General features: G+C 46.5%; 1 protein-coding gene and 1 long non-coding RNA gene across 2 annotated transcripts in view; both read left to right on the plus strand.

The window, feature by feature from the left end:
- LOC147737059 (uncharacterized) overlaps nt 1-9,818 on the plus strand; it is a 54,975-nt gene extending 45,157 nt beyond the window's left edge. Inside the window, exon 3 of the long non-coding RNA XR_015309386.1 lies at nt 9,650-9,818. This is a non-coding gene — a long non-coding RNA (uncharacterized LOC147737059). The remainder of the gene's footprint in view (nt 1-9,649) is intronic.
- Nucleotides 9,819-11,031: 1,213 nt separating this feature from the next.
- Nucleotides 11,032-16,493, plus strand: LOC147737060 (uncharacterized). Its single transcript, XM_086922709.1, has 3 exons — nt 11,032-12,445; nt 15,701-16,057; nt 16,375-16,493. Exons 1-3 carry the CDS (start codon nt 11,032-11,034, stop codon nt 16,491-16,493), a joined length of 1,890 nt encoding a protein of 629 aa, XP_086778835.1.
- The last annotated feature ends 298 nt before the right edge of the window (nt 16,494-16,791 follow it).

The following is a 16,791-nucleotide window of genomic DNA, read 5'->3' on the forward strand; positions in this document are numbered from 1 at the left end:
ATTGCTACAATTCCAATCCAACCCACATAATTCCACTACACACCACCTGCATACACTCCATAGCACATGGCTAAAAGACATTGCCATTGACAATGCCATCAGCTCTAACTCAAATAAATCCGAGACCTATTGCATTTCTAATGCTTGTTGGGATGACCACCACCTCAGATGTTCTTTGGTGCTCCGGGAGACACCCTTATTTTCAGGCAGTCTGAAACCTACTCTGGAGGTACTCCCTGATTTTATCCATCATGCTTTTATATAATTCTAAGGGTAGCTCATCAGGCCCCATCGCTTGCCCTGTTTTCAAGGTTCCTATTGTCTTATTTATTTAGTCTACTGTCAGGTCTTGGTCTAGTGCGTCTCGGTCCTCATTCGTTAGCATTGGCAGGGTCAGGTCTTTCAGGAAGTCTCTCCCAGTATTTCCGTCCCCTTGTTGTCAGTGTCCTCAAGGATCCAGTTCTGTCCTTTGTCTTGTCTCTCTAACCATGCAAGCAACTCATTGGCTTTATCACCGACATCATAGAGACAATGCTGGGTAGCCAGCACATGAGTGCACACTATTTTCCATTAGTGCTGTTAATGTGTGCTGCTTCAGTTGATGGTGTAATGGGAGAGAAACTGATTCCCCACTTACCAAGCGAACCTCCAGGAAAGCACATTCCTTGTCCTGAGCCACGCACTTCAATTTACGTTCCTTCGACATTCTCCCAATCAAGGCTTGTGTCTGGCCTCAAATCACTGCCTTGAATTCACCCTATAGCACGCAAGCTGATTCAACAGGCCGCCTGTTCTCCTTAAAATAGAATTCTGCTCAATCTCTCATACAACCTTTGAACGTCTTGTCTTTTAAATATCACAGATCAACCCTTGGGGGTAGCATGAAGTCCCCAACCGGACCATCGAGTTGCACCTCCACCAGCGAATGGTCTGAGATTCCCCCTGCTATGTGCGTAACAGCTCTAAAATCAACTTTATGGACAGTCTGGGTGAAAGGATGGTGCAGGCATGCCAGACTACCATGTGCTGCAGATAGGTGCGTCCGGTTCTGATACCCTCTTCCCCTCTAGGGGAAGAGGAGAAGTGTGGCTCACCGATTAGAGCGGCAGACCCTGAGGTAGAGGTCTGGCCCGGGACCAGGGTTCAGTTCCCGACGCGGCAGGGTCTTGGGCTCAATGTCCACGGACTTGATAATTCTCGCCTAGGTGCCTACTCTAATTCTGGGTCCCACTCTGAAACTCTGGGCAATAGCTTGCTTAATCTCCACAACGGCCCCGAAAGCGCTAGGATGCCTGGCCTCACCGTGGAGGTGCCCAGTAAGGGGGCATCTCACAGGGAAAGCCAGGAAGGGTTCCACAGCGGTATACAGCACCATGATACCTTTCAGGTGATAGTGCGCTTTACAAGTATACCCACATTTACATTTACGTTTAGGAGTATCATGAATATAGTATAGGTGCAGTTCTGTCACTCCAGTCACCCCAATGCGTATATGCTCTGTCGTAAGCGTTTTATCCTTCCACAGGATAAGTCAGTCTTTTCTGGGTCTCTTTCCTGTTTCCCGGCACTTGAATGGCACGCCCGAACACTCGAGAGAGCAGTGACCCACCAGCAGGCTTTTGTGGAGCGCTTTTGTCCTGGATGTAGGGCTGCATACAGTAGGGCATCCACTCTGTCTTTTCTTTGCCTTTGCCTGAAGTTCAGCAGTCCCAAGGTAGAAGTCACACCTGGCCTGTCGGAGCCCCTCTGGAGGCCCGACTGTCAGCAATTAAGCCCACACTGTGGCCGGCTGGACCACAGGCGTAAGTTCATACAGGGTGTTCGACACTGGCGTAGTTGTAGTCACTCATGGGCCTCTGACACAGAGTAGTCAAATTCAGCAGCTAAAAGCCCAACACAGGCTCTCCAGGAAGCCAGTAGATTCAGACCCTTTTGTGTTAGGAATTTGGCAAATGCAACCTTGAACGGGGTGTTGCCAGCACACAATCGTCCAACTGGGCCTCAACAATCACGTTGTGGTAGAGTTTTATTTCCTGCCTTGATCTGTTGGGAGAGTCTTGGCGGGGGAGGAGGGGGTCCCTCAGACTAGCTGGTCCTGCTGGATGGCTTTCCGGCCCGCCCTACAAATAACGAGGATGTGTCGGACCTTGCTTCTTCCAGGACAGCCTTGTCCTCCTGCTGGATAGTCAAACTCATTTCCCTTTCTTACCAGAGTATAAAAGAGGGATAGATGGTCCCACTTGTATAAACAACTGGCAGGCAGGAGATGCAGTTTACTCTGTCGCACTCTCACATTGCTTTTATGCTACGCACACCAACACCCTAAACACGCACATGATGTTAGCACAAAGTCTGGGCACAGGCATAGAAATGGAGCATTACATGGGTGTGTCATCTATTCCAGGTGTAGCAGTTCTGAATAAACCCAGGGCATTTTCTTGTGACCGGAAGCTTCTCCTGGATGAGCAGTTTATTGTAAATGTGTAAATGTATTGGCATTTATATAGCTCACTACTTACCCGTAGGGTCCCAAGGCGCTTCGACCGCTGCGAAACCCTTCCTGGCTTCCCTGAGAGATGGTCCCTTAATGGGTATCTCCAGGGTGACACCAGGCATCCCCGGCGGTCTGGTGGGGCCGTTAGTGAAGATGAGGCAAGCTAATGCCCAGAGTTGCCGAGTGTGATCGCTGATCAGAGTGGGCACCGAGGCGAGAGAATTATCGAGTCCGCTGACCCTGGTCCAGAAACCTGCCGCGCCGGGAATCGAACCCTGGTCCCAGGCCGTCCTCTGCTCTCGGGTCTGCCGCCTCTAACCAGTGAGCCACACTACTTCACGTAGTGAGCCACACTACTTCACGTGTATATGCAGGCTTGGATGGCTGAATTCCTTCGTATTAATCGGGGTAGTACTGATCCTGAGTATGTTTGGGATGCATTCAAGGCTGCTTTTAGGGGAGAAACCCTTAGTTATGGTTTGTATAATCAGACGCAACAGGCATTAAAGGAACATGAGCGATATCAGGGTCTGGTCAGAGCTGAAGAGGCTCTAGTTCAGGGTATTCATATGGGTAGGGACATTGGGGCATTTGTAGTTTAAGTGTCAAAGATCAAGGCGAAAATAAATCTCCAATGGAGCCAAGAGGCTGCTAAAAAATATGTAGTAAGACAGCGACTTAACTATGAATATGGGGAGGCCAGCGGTAGGTGCTTGGCGTAAAAATTAAGGATGAAGGAGGCAGCTGAGAGAATCAATTACATTTGGGATAGTAATGGCCAGTGTGTTGAGAATGAGAATGGTATTCTGGAGGTGTTCAGAAGTTTTATATGAAGCATTATACACGGATGATCAATATGATGTCCGGAAAGTCAAGGAATTTGTATCTCAACAGTGTGAGCAAGATATTGGGGAGGAGGACGTAACGAGATTAGAAGCTCCTATTACAATGCTGGAACGCGAACAAGCTATTAAGGAACTTGCAATTGGTAAGGCTGCGGGCCCTGATAAATTACCATTGGAGGTATATAAAGCTTTCTTCGAGTTTATAAAAGATGATATGTTATTAATATTTAAAAGAGCACAAGGTGGATTGGCACCGAAATCACGGGGCGAAGCCAGTATTATTGTGTTTAGAAAAAAGGTAAACCAGCGTAGCTTCCAGCATCGTATCGCCCCATATCTCTTTTAAACGCGGATGGCAAAATGTATTCAAAAATGTTGGCCACTCGGCTTGCCACCGTAATATCGCCACTTGTGTCTATTAGACAACATGGCTTTATCCCTAAGCGTGGCACTACAAATCATGTTAGTAGAGTTATTGCATTATTAGATAACGCCAACGCTACTGGGGACCCGCTGAGCCTTATTTTGTTAGATGCCGAGAAGGCGTTTGACCGAGTGTCTTGGTGTTTTTTATGGGAAGTAATGCGGCAGCGGGGTTTTGGGCAGCAATATATAGTAGCAATACAAACGCTATACTGCCAACCTGTCGCTAAGATCTGTACCCTGGGCCTCGAGTCAAAAGCAGTGGTAATAAAGTGGGGTACTAGACAGGGCTACCCCTGCTCCCCATTATTATTTGCCCTGTATATAGAGCCTTTTTTGAAAATGCTTGACCATAGCCCACAAATGCAGCCTGTTATTGTTCAGCAGCAACAATATCGGGTTCTGGCTTACGCAGACGATGTTGCGGTGCTTTCTGTTAAACCTGCAGCAGCAATACAGGCAGTAGAACATCTCGCTGCAGAATATGGGTCTGTCTCGGGATATAAATTAAACACCGCCAAAACGCAAATCTTGTGCCATAATGTTAGAGGTTTTAATGACCCAAGGGTCTCACAGGAAGTAACATATCTAGGAGTGCTATTAAGGACCTCGGCACCAGCATTAGTTGGCGCTAATTGTTGGAAGCTTGTACAAGGGGTGTGTAGACAGCTTGATCGGTGTGAATGCTTGCATCTGTCATTAGTTGGCAGGTGCAATGTGCTGACAATGATGATCCTGCCAAAAATACTGTATTTTAGATGTGTCTCACGCACTCATTTGACACAATTACAGTCATTATGTATGAACTTTATATGGGCACGAGGGAAGGCCCGCAGAGCTGCACGGTTTATGGTGTTACCTAGAGCGGTTGGGGGGTGGTCTGTACCGGACTTTACACTCTACTACTATGCATGCATGCTCCAACATATGAATATACTCTTTACTGGAATAGGGCCAAGTGTGGCTGCTGAATCTCCTGCTATATATCATATGTTGCTGGGGTCAGATGCAAAAAACTGTTTGTTCATTCTCCTAGACTGGAGCTATTATAAGTGCACAAGATTCAAGACTGTATTAGCAGCTTGGAAGGTTTGGAAAGCTATTAAGAAAATGTTCATGATAGAGAAAGTCTCCTGGTATACCCCATTAACTGTTGTTATTTGCTTTCCGAGTGTATTTTGGGATAGGACAGTGCAGAACTGGCAGAGAAAGGGTATAAAAATAGTGTGGGGGTTTGTATACGGAAGGGGGTCTGAAATCGTTTAATCAGATCATGGAACAATACCATATACCCGGGCAGATTTTTAAAAATATTTACAAATTAGGAACTATCTCCTCACTGCCCGGTGGAATATTCAGACTAATTCTCTTATTGAAGCTAGCCGAAAAGCAGTAAGAATAGGGGGGTTATATAGTTGTATGTTAGAAACAAGATCCAATGATTTGGAAGAACATAATCGTAAGTGGGAAAGCAGGTTAGGATGTTCTGATATTAGTTTGGAGACCTCCATTGAATTAGCTAGTCGATTATTTATGACTGCTAACCTGTCTGCCCAACATTATAAAACTATTTTTTATTTATATATGACACCTCATAAGATTGCCAAATGGGGTGGTGGACAGGTGGGGAAATGCTTTCGCTGTGATAACCCTGATGTAGATGTGATGCATATCTTCTGTACGTGTCCACTATTAAAAGAATTATTAGAGCATGTTGATAAATTTCTAACTGCTATTTTGGAAACACCTATTGATTTGTCGCCTACGCAGCTTTTGTTGGGTGTAGAGATGGGGGTAAATGCTGATAGTGTACCAAGGAATGCTATATATTTGAATTTTTTAGCAACAGCAGTATTAAGGCTATGTATAGCTTCAAGCTGATAACAAAGGGATCCCCCATAGTTTGAGGCTTGGAGGGCTAGGTTCTAGGCTAAATTTAATTTAGAGTATAGTTTGTATGCATTAAAAGGTAGGCGTAAGCGAAAGCTGGGCGTACAAATTTGGGGTCCTGTTTTATCTTATTTGGATTTTTGAATGGCAATTTTTTTGTTGTTGTGTTTAATTCTATGTACTAAAGTTGGGCATACCAGAAGAAGTCGATCTGCTATGGAACTGTCCGAGTTAAATGTATATGCTTAAATGTGGTGTGATGGTTAAGACGCATGTACTCACTATACTTTAATTTGTTTGTACTCTTGTGAGTTGAATACTCATGTATTGCTAATAAAAAACAAAAAACAAAAAAAATAAACATAGGTGTGTCAGCAGGACGCCACTCCACTGACCATGATGCAAAGATCTTATCAGGCTATTGATCCTTACAACAGGGTGCATTGCCACCACCGCTCAAGCTGTTAAACCCATGATAGTCCTCTGGCTTAAATAAGGGAACACTTGGTGTGACCCTCCAGGTCACAGGGCCGGTCCAAGACCGCTCATATTCCCTTGTTAGAAGTTGCACAGTGCTGGAGTGGCAGAAAAATCTCATGTTATTGTTTTTTTTAAAACTTTGTGGTATATTTACCCCAGCAACATGCAGTCACAAGTTTGACGCCATTGACAGGGGAGTTGCCACGAGGAACAGATTAGTCTGCCTGTCAAACCACATGCCATTCACTATTTCATAGTGTTTTTCTGCTTTTATTTACCACTTGATTTAAGCAGGTGGTAGATAAATGCATGTGGTTGGTTCGGGGGCGATGGGTGAAGCAGGGGAGGGGAGGGTAAAGAAATGTCTAACAAAGGGAAGAATTGTGTGTTTCTCCCAGTTTGTATAAAAACAGCATAAGTCTTGGCTGCTTCTGCTGCACCCAGAGTCTTGTGCGTCTTTTCAGTCTTATTTTTCTGTCTGGAAAAAAATGGTGTCCTGTTTTTTTGCACCCGGTACATCCAGGTGCAGAAAAACCTAACAACTGATAATCAGGTGGAATAAAATGAGCACATGAAAGTACTCCTTAATTTCATTGCCCTCGATTCATACTCTGGACCATAGTTGAGGGATATGTCTAGGCATAGTCCTCGCAGCAAACAATAGATTTGTGTGCGGCAGAGACCAGAACTCAAAAGTCAGGATACCAGATACAAGTAGGTGGTAACTCAGGGCAGGGGAAACGCCTGTTGTCCATGGAGGGGAAATTCCCGTCCCAGAAATCTACATTAAAAATTAATTAATAGTATCCTTTTTTAAATATCTGTTTGGTGCCAGTGCATATGACTTTAATTTCTGCCTTTGGGATTCAATGTTACAAGTCCATAGGGTGGACTTGTAACATCAAGCGGGCCAAGGCGACTTTTATACAAACGTCCCTGCTGCAGGCGCCTAATAAATCTCAAGCCCTGTTCAAAATTGTCAAGGACTTGTCTCATCCGGTTTGTGCGGCTAATTCGGTCCGGGCGTCACAGGCTCTGTGCGACTCGTTGGCTCTTGCCTTCGAGGAGAAGACCGCTAAGATCCTGGAGGGCTTAACACATCCCGTATCTGCGGAGGCCAGCCTGGGAATGGCCTGTCTAGTCGATCTTGTATTAGTGTTGCCGACCGGGGGCTGGGAGCTCTGGCTAGCTCACCCAGCCGACCGCAGACGATCGGGGTGGGAGCTCCGGAGGAGCAGCCCAGTCGACCCCAGACGTGCATTGTTGCCTCTGATCTGGGAGCTCCGGGCAGCTCACCCAGTCGACCCCAGCCGATCGGTGTGGGAGCTCCGGTGGAGCAGCCCAGTCGACCCCAGATGTGCACTGCTGCCTCTGATTTGGGAGCTCCGGGCACCTCACCCAGTCGACCCCAGCCGATCGGTGTGGGAGCTCCGGTGGAGCAGCCCAGTCGACCCCAGACGTGCACTGCTGCCTCTGATCTGGGAGCTCTGGGCAGCTCACCCAGTCGACCCCAGCCGATCGGTGTGGGAGCTCCGGTGGAGCAGCCCAGTCGACCCCAGACGGCTACCGCTGCCCTTGGGCCGGGAGCCTCGACCATTTTACCCAGGCTATCCCGGCTGAATTTTCCCCCCCCCCCCCCCCTTCCTTTGAAGAATTTTGTAAGATTGCTCATTCGGTGTCATCGGGGTCTCCGCTTGATCCGCTGCCCCCCAAGTTTTGGAAGGCCTTTCATGCAGAACTTCTTCCGCCTCTGTTTTCGATCTGCCTCCAATCCTTGGAATCGGCGTCGGTGCCAGAAAGCTGGAAGTTAGCAGTGGTGTCGCCTCTGCTAAAAAAGCCAACTTTGGATCCGGCCTGTTTCTCCAACTACAGGCCGATCTCCTTGCTTCCTTTTCCGATCAAGATCCTGGAAAAGTGGGTAACTCGCTCTCTCTCTGGCTTCCTGGAGAACATCGGGTGGTTCGACGAGGCCCAGTTTGGCTTCCGCCCTGGACATGGGATGGAGACCGCGCTGGTGACCGTATTGGACAATCTGCGTTCGCGTGTCGACAGTGGTCGGGCAGCCTTTTTGGTGCTGCTCGACATGTCGGCCGCGTTCGATACGGTCTGCCATCGGACCCTGGTCCGGAGGCTGGAGGAGTGCGGGGTCACCGAGGGGGCTAGAGACTGGCTGATTTCATATCTTGGTGGTAGACAACAGTTGGTCTCACTTCCGCCTTTCAGCTCTGAGCCAAGGAAAATAGGACAAGGGGTTCCACAAGGCTCGGCCATCAGCCTGATACTGTTCAACCTGTACCTCCGCCCTTTAGTCCAGCTAATAAAATCTTTCGGTGTCTCGGCATTTAATTATGCCGACGACACCCAGCTGGTCTTCTCCTTGGAAGGGAATAATGCGGTCTCGCTGGGCACCTTCCATCGCTGTATGGCAGCCACAGCGGACTGGCTACGAGCTAACTCTCTGCAATTCAACAGCTCGAAGACGGAGGTGCTCCACTGTTCTACTGATCGTATTCCGCGGGCACTGCCCGAGAACTTCTGGCCCAGTACCTTTTCCGAACCAGTGCTGGCATCGGAGTCAGCACGCAACCTGGGGGTAATGTTTGGCCCTAATTTACAACTTGACATACACGTCAACAAAACCACTGGAACGTGTATGATGCTGCTACGCATGTTACGCAGAGTCCTGCCTTTTCTCCCTGTTCATGCCAGGCCGGAAGTAGTCCGTGGGACCATATTAAGTCGGCTCGACTCCTGCAACGGACTTCTTTTGGGGGCCCCAAAAAATTTGATAGGGAAGCTTCAGCGGGTGCAGAACATGGCCGCTAAGCTGGCCCTTTCCCGGCCCAGGTCTAGCTCTTCCACTCTTGCGCTACGAGATCTGCATTGGCTTCCGGTAGATCTACGGGTTCAGTTTAAAGCGGCATGCTTGGTGTTTAGAGCTGTACACCTTTTGGGCCCTATCCCTCTGCAAAATATGTTTGCATGGTACTCGGCCCCACGGCTTTTGCGGTCTTCGTCGGCTCACCTCCTGGTGGTGCCAAGGTTTCAAAGAGTGAGGATGGGTGGTCGCTCTTTTAGCGTGGCTGCAGCTAAATTATGGAACTCCCTCCCACTCTCTCTAAGGAGTCACAAGGACTATCTTCCGTTCAGGAAGGCCTTAAAAACGCACTTATTCCCTAAATAATGGTTGCGCGACTACTTCAGTCAAAGTGCACGGTTCTCTGATCAAAGCGCCAGGATGCCCTTTGGGTGACAGGCTTGCGCTCTACAAATATATTAAATAAATAAATAAAATAATAAATAGGGTGCATGTATCCTTTGTGAGCTTAATAAAATGTTGAAAATTCTATAAATCCTCACTCCTACATCCACGTACTCTCAGGCTACAATTCTACACTCTGCTCTGTCTGAAAACCAGCTCAACATTTTCAAAATTCTGTAACTCTGCATTGATTTGGCTTGTAAATTATATTTTGGGAATTTTTCATGTATTAACTATTTAATTTTAATACTATAGGTGATTGAAATTACTGACGAAGAAAGCAAGATTTAGCACCAGGCAACTGAAGTCTGTGCCTTAAGAAGGATTATTTTGAAAAACTGAAGGACATCCAGCATTCTACGTTTAAACAATTTCCAAAATCTAAGTGTGTCGAGGAAGTGGGAGCTGAGGAAAGTACTATACTGTAAGTGAAGTCTCTAATTTAGCATTTCATTAACCCAGAGCAAAGCCATATCTGTGTACAGAATAACCTTCATCTAAAACATCATGTAATTCTAGAGAGGAAGCACACACTGCATAAAAAGAAAGTTATAACAAAAGGTTTCTTCTGCAGACTATCAAAGAAAAGACGCTGAGAGAAGAATCTGAAGCTGACACGTTAACAACCGAAAGATTGGAAAATCACCTTTGTTCAACAACTGTTTTTAACCAGTTACACAAGTTTGAGACTATCTGACTCTGGGTAGAAAACCACGACCCACTCTGCTCACTCTTGCGAAAACCTTAAAAATTCACCACTTTATTGTGTTCATGACCATCTCAGATTGTTTCCTTTTTATTGTGTACTGTTCTGTATTTCTATGTAAATCGCCTAAACAGTATCTGCTGTGAATGAGTGATATGTAAAACTGTTAAATATAAAAATGGATTAAATGAGCACAGTTGCGCTATAGGTAATGTAAATAAATCCTCGTCTTCAGAACTACAAACCTTAACCTTACACCAAACATAGAAAGGGTAAAAGGATCTGATGTTCTGAGACTCGTGATCCACAATAGTACTGTGCACGTTCTAACGCCCTCAGTTACTGCCATTACACCAGTGCAAAAAGGTACTTATCAGTTTAATTAATAAATATCAGACTAACACCTTATCACTGCATTGCTAAGAACCTATACAAATAGATTTGAGAAAATCTTCAGTCACAAAATAAGTTGCTGCCGGATAGGCTATAACCTAAAGACTATTATCTGCTAGAAATATTTCGACAGGTGTTACAGGGCTGCTTCCAGACATAGTTTGCTCAATTCAAGTGTTAAAAAGATTACACACAATTTCTTTTAGAGATAAATGCTGAACATTATCTAAACAAGCCTAACTCTAAAATCGGGTTCACTCTTACTGTGGCATATAAGCAAGAGAAAACTAAACGTAGAGATATTAACTCTAGGAATACACCTTATAAAAACACGGACTGTGAGAACAAATTCAGTGTTCAAAACCGCCTCAATCAAGGCAAAATAACCTAAGTCGGGGGAAAAAGTTACATGTGCCAAAAAAGATACAGCCATAAATCTTATCTCACAGAATTTGACACAATGCACACTGGGGGAAACCACTCTCAGTGCAAAGTATGCCAAAAAAGTTTCAGGCGTAAATCTTATCTCACTGTGCATATGAGAATCCACACTGGAGAAAAACCTTATCAGTGCTCTGAATGCCAGAAAAGGTTTAGTGTCAAAGCGAGTCTATATCTACATGCATTAACCCACTCTGGGGAAAAACCTTACCAGTGCGCTGAATGCCAGAAATGTTTCAGTGACAGAAGAGGACTTACTATACATACAAGGACCCACACTGGGGAAAAACCTTACCAGTGCTCTGAATGCCAGAAATGTTTCAGTGACAAAAGAAGACTTCCTGAACATACAAGGACCCACACTGGGGAAAAACCTTACCAGTGCTCTGAATGCCAGGAAAGGTTTTGTAACAAACAAAGCCTTTCTCAACATGCAATAACCCATTCTGTGGAACAACCTTATCAGTGCTCTGAATGCCAGAAATGTTTCAGTGAAAAAAAGAGTCTCACTCGGCATACAAGAACCCACACTGGGGAAAAACCTTACCAGTGCTCTGAATGCCAGAAATGTTTCAGTGACAAAAGAAGACTTACTGAACATACAAGGACCCACACTGGGGAAAAACCTTACCAGTGCTCTGAATGCCAGGAAAGGTTTTGTAACAAACAACGTCTTTCTCAACATGCAATAACCCATTCTGTGGAACAACCTTATCAATGCTCTGAATGCCAGAAATGTTTCAGTGTAAAAAGTAGACTCACACGGCACATACGAATCCACACTGGGGAAAAACCTTATCAGTGCTCTGAATGCCAGAAATGTTTCAGTGTACAAAGTAGACTCACACGGCACATAAGAATCCACACTGGGGAAAAACCTTATCAGTGCTCTGAATGCCAGAAATGTTTCAGTTTAAAAAGTAGACTCACACAGCATACAAAGATCCACACTGGGGAAAAACCTTATCAGTGCTCTGAATGCCAGAAATGTTTCACTGACAAAAGAACTCTTTCTCAACATACAATAACCCACACTGGGGAAAAACCTTATCCATGCTCTGAATGTCAGAAATGTTTCAGAGACAAACTCAGTCTCACTCAGCATATAAGAACCCACACTGGGGAAAAACCTTATCAGTGCTCTAAATGCCCAAAAGATTTCACACTTAAATCACTTCTAACTGGGCATGTGAGATTCCACACTGGGGAAAAACCTTATCAGTGCACTGAATGTGACAAATGTTTCAGGGTAAAAAGCAATCTCACTCAGCATATAAGAACCCACACTGGGGAAAAACCTTATCAGTGCTCTGAATGCCAAAAATGTTTTGGGCAAAAAAACAGTCTCATTAATCATATAAGAACCCACACTGGGGAAAAACCTTATCGGTGCTCTGAATGCCACAAATGTTTCAGTGAAAAAACCAGTCTCACTCAGCATATAAGAACACACACTGGGGAAAAACCATATCAGTGCTCTGAATGCCAAAAATATTTCTGCCAAAAAAACAGTCTCATTAATCATATAAGAACCCACACTGGGGAAAAACCATATAGGTGCTCGAATGCCAGATATGTTTCAGTAAAAAAGGCAGTCTCACTTACCATATAAGAACCCACACTGGGGAAATACCTTATCAGTGCTCCAAATGCCAAAAATGTTTCAGCCTTAAATGTAATCTCACTAAACATATGAGAATCCATACTGAAGAAGAAAAGTATCAGTGCTCTAATAGTCAGAAAAGATTCAGAGGTAGAGATAATTTCAAGCGCCATAAGAAAACACACCATCAAAATATTTTAGTGCCAGAAAAGCATCAGTTTTAAACACAATCTCCCTCTACATGAGCAGACGCACACAGGGGAAAAACATTACCAATGCTGTGAATGCCAGAAATTCCTATCTGATAGGCACAGCCTCACTAATCATAAGCGATTCTCCATACTGATGAAAAACTTTATGAGTGTTCTGAATGCCAGAAGAGCTGCAGAGAAAAACGCTATCTCACCATGAGAAACTCCACACTGGAGAAAATCCTTATGCCAAAAAAGCTAGTATCTGAAAGACAGAATCTGAAAGAAACACGTTAGTGTTAGATTCCTTACCTTAGAATTACCCCCAGGCGTCAGACTGGATACGGAAAGTTTTTCGTCAGCAGTACCCCTGCGCGTCGGTAGGCGTCGTCTGCGGCTCCGTGTCCGTCGTCGGTGTCGTGATCGCCGGAATGATGTCGCTGGAGTACTTAGACGCCGCCCTCGTGCGCTGACGTCAGTTCTTCTTTTTTCCGCGCCAGCTAGCGCAGATCCGGGAAGAGCACGTACCTTTAGTCATTTTTTACTAACTTTTTGGACATTTTTGTCTATCTTTGTCGAGTCGACTCGACTCCTGGTGCCAGTAGGGATGCCCGGTTTCAAGCTGTGTGACGCCTATCACCGACTGATGTCTGTTACCGACCCCCTCCGCCGGTGTTCCTACTGTTTGGGGGCGACCACGATGACAAGTCGTACTCCGACTGCCGGGCCTTGACGTCGAAGGCTAGGCGGGAGCGTTCCCGTAAGCTCCTCGAGCTCCGGCAGTCGACTTTGTGCCGCTTGAGGTCCCAGTCGGGGAGGAAGTCGAGGAACTGGCCGCGGAGCCGCAGTCATCACCGATCATCCGGATCCAAGTCCTCGCACTCGGGTAAGCCGAGGCATGTCAAAAAGAAGCAGTGAGGACTCCCCTCGCCACTCACGCGGCTCAGGAGTCGCATCCTGTCCCACACCCTCTGGTCCCTGGACTGAATGCGACTCCGGGCGATATTAGAGACTTCCTCGTAGCCAAGAGGACTCTCTTCCCGCCGTCGACACCTGCCGGCGTGGCTTCGGGCCCGCGGGTCTGACTGGGAGTCCTAACTTGCTGGCGGCTTCGGCCCCGGTGCCGTCAGCAACTTCGGTCTCGGCGTGCAGGACCCCGTGGGATCCAGGCCTGGATCCCGGTCGACGCCAGTTGACCTTATGACTCCTCCGCTGGTGCTGACCCCGGCGCCATCCTCGGACAACACCGTCTCAGGTTTTAGCCCCAGTCCCGGTTCGGCGTCGGAGCAGTGCCGTCCCCGATGTCGATGGGTGTGAGCCCTTCACCTATGACCCGGCTCTGTCATTTATGCAAGTGTGGCTCACTGGTTAGGGGAGGCAGACCCTGAAGCAGAGGTCAGACCCGGGACCAGGGTTCAATTCCCGACGCGGCAGGGTCTTGAGCCCAAATGTCCACGGACTCGACAATTCTCGCTTCGGTGCCTACTCGAATCACAGGTTCACACTCTGCAATAGCTTGCTTAATCTCCACTACGGCCTCCCAGCGGCGGGAGGCCTGGCTTTCACCTTGGGGATGCCCAGTAGGGATAATCTCACAGGGAAAAGCCAGGACGGGTTCCCAAAGCAAGCGCCTTGAGACCTATCGGTGATAAGGCACTATATAAGAACCTTTGACATTTGACATGCCTGTTAATCAGGACACGGATCAAGGGGAGGACTGGGAGGGGTCTGAGGACCCTCTGGCACAGCAGTGCCAGTTAAGTCAGGACTAGGATGATGAGCTGGGGGATGCCAGTGGTCTAGCCACTTCGCCTGACACTGGTTTTCTCTCTCCTCCCTCCGTGACTACGGAGGAGGGGGCTACTTATGCTGTGGTGTTGCGCAGGGCGGCCAAGGCCCTAGCCCTTGAGCTCCCTGCAGCAGCGTGAGGACTAACTTCCTCACCGAGGTGCTTCAACCGCCAGTCGTATATATATGGGGGGGTTTACCCAAAAATAGTCACTGGGACCTGGGTTGAATGAGTACTGAGAGAAAGGGGTCCCAGTGTGGAAGCAACAATGATTTTACCATTTCACACAAAAAAAATTCAAAAACAACAAATGAATCCACATTGTTTTAATTCACAATGAGGATGGGTATAACGAATATACAAAGTATCGTAGGTTGTACAGTGCCCAAGTGGGGGGGGGGAAGTGATTGAGTGAGGATGGTGTGGTACGGGAGTTGTGACAGTAAAATCAACCTGAGTAACAAAATTACATTTGTATGTTAATTCAAATACAAAAATAGGACCAATGGTTCAATGCAGCAGTATATACATGTCATACTCCAGAAGTGCAATTAATGTCAAATTAGGTATGGAGTTGACAAATATCGGGACAGTTGTCGACGTTTCGACCCTCAATGTAAGGCAGGGATTAGTGCAGCCCTTGCAGCAGGGTCTTCATCAGGACATGGAACTGGGCGGGCAACCTAATGAATATATATAAGTTCTATTAATAGTTCAGGCCCCAGTCCCTTTCTTTAATTATCAAAACTACGGCTACCAGCAACATCATTATAACCCTATTTTAGGACAACGCCAAGCACCATGGCGTCCATCCCGTGGCAGAGGCAACAACTGGCGAGGTGGCCAGCAACGCGGCCAACAGAATACGAACAATTGGGACGGAGGACGAGGCCAGGCCCCGAAGCAAGTGCACTTTCAACCGGAACAGCATGGGGAGAGGGTAACACGCAACAAAACCTACCGATGGTAGACACTCCTGAGATCCTGAGCCCCGTTATCAACATATCTCAACACAACTTGAACGAGGATGAAATCAAAGTTCTAAACAAAGGGTTATCATATGTACCGACCCACAGACCTGATAACTTTACAATACGAACTGAACTCTTCAAGTTCTTTCGAAAAATACGGCTGAAATATTTTTTTCACAATTCTGATGCACGGTCCAACCCTTCATTGACAGGATTACGAACACCATCTACCTTTGTACCGCACGCCAGTGCCATGTCACACAAAATACTGGCCTATGAGACCGTTGTTTGGAGAGATGTGCAACAAATTCTGGATACAAAATCATTCACAAAGTACAACATCTGTAAAACTGAAAAGTTGGCCCTGCAATCACTCGCCCGCAACAACGATGTGGTGATTAAGCCAGCGGATAAAGGCGGCGCAATTGTGATCCAAGACATGTCCGACTACGAGTCCGAGATCTTGCGCCAATTAAACGATGGGACCAGTTACCAACTACTAAGATTGGATCCATCAAAAGCCACCGCCATCGAAATTCAGCAGCTGACGCAAGCTGGCCTGGACCAGGGTTTTCTGTCTGAACACGAATTTTTATATCTTAATCAAAAACATCCACGACTGGCAACCATTTATACTATACCCAAAATACACAAAAGCATGGACCACCCCCCGGGACGCCCCATAGTCTCTGGCTGTGGGTCCATACTGGAACCACTTGGGAAGTATATCGATTTCTTCATTAAACCTCTCGCAGAGTCTCCTCAATCATACCTGCGTGACACCATGCACACTATAAACATTGTCGAGAATCGATCCTTCGACCTACAGTGTCAAGTACTAGCTACATGCGATGTGGTATCGCTCTACACCTGCATCCCACAACAGGAAGCTTTAGCTGTGATAACCAGGTGTCTAAACCAACGACCTGCTCCAGTGCAAGTTCCAACAGAGTTCATTGTAGCTCTTCTGACGATTGCAATGACAAAAAACCTTTTAATATTTAAAAATCAATTCTATCTTCAGATCTCTGGCGTAGCGATGGGGGCTCCCTTCGCCCCAGACGTGGCAATTCTATACATGGCGGCATTTGAAGATGATACTGTACTAAACAACTCCAATCCATTCAGAGACCAACTCAGTCTCTGGATGCGATATATTGACGACATACTGTTAATCTGGAGTGGCGACACTGAGGTATTATCATCGTTCTTCATATGGTTGAATCAACAATCACCCCATCTCAAATTCACAAGCCAATTGGACAACAAAACTATCAATTTTCTGGACATTACCATCTACGAG

Source organism: Lissotriton vulgaris, chromosome 1_1 (assembly GCF_964263255.1).
Source record: "Lissotriton vulgaris chromosome 1_1, aLisVul1.2, whole genome shotgun sequence".
Taxonomy (NCBI): domain Eukaryota; kingdom Metazoa; phylum Chordata; class Amphibia; order Caudata; family Salamandridae; genus Lissotriton; species Lissotriton vulgaris.

What these genes read in the sequence shown, in the direction of transcription:
- LOC147737060 (XM_086922709.1), top strand. Translation starts at nt 11,032, where the DNA reads ATGAGAATCCACACTGGAGAAAAACCTTATCAGTGCTCTGAATGCCAG. An exon ending in ATATTTCTGCCAAAAAAACA is followed by an intron (nt 12,446 to 15,700) that starts GTCTCATTAATC and finishes CTTCATTGACAG; the next exon opens with GATTACGAACACCATCTACC. An exon ending in GCAAGCTGGCCTGGACCAGG is followed by an intron (nt 16,058 to 16,374) that starts GTTTTCTGTCTG and finishes ATCCCACAACAG; the next exon opens with GAAGCTTTAGCTGTGATAAC.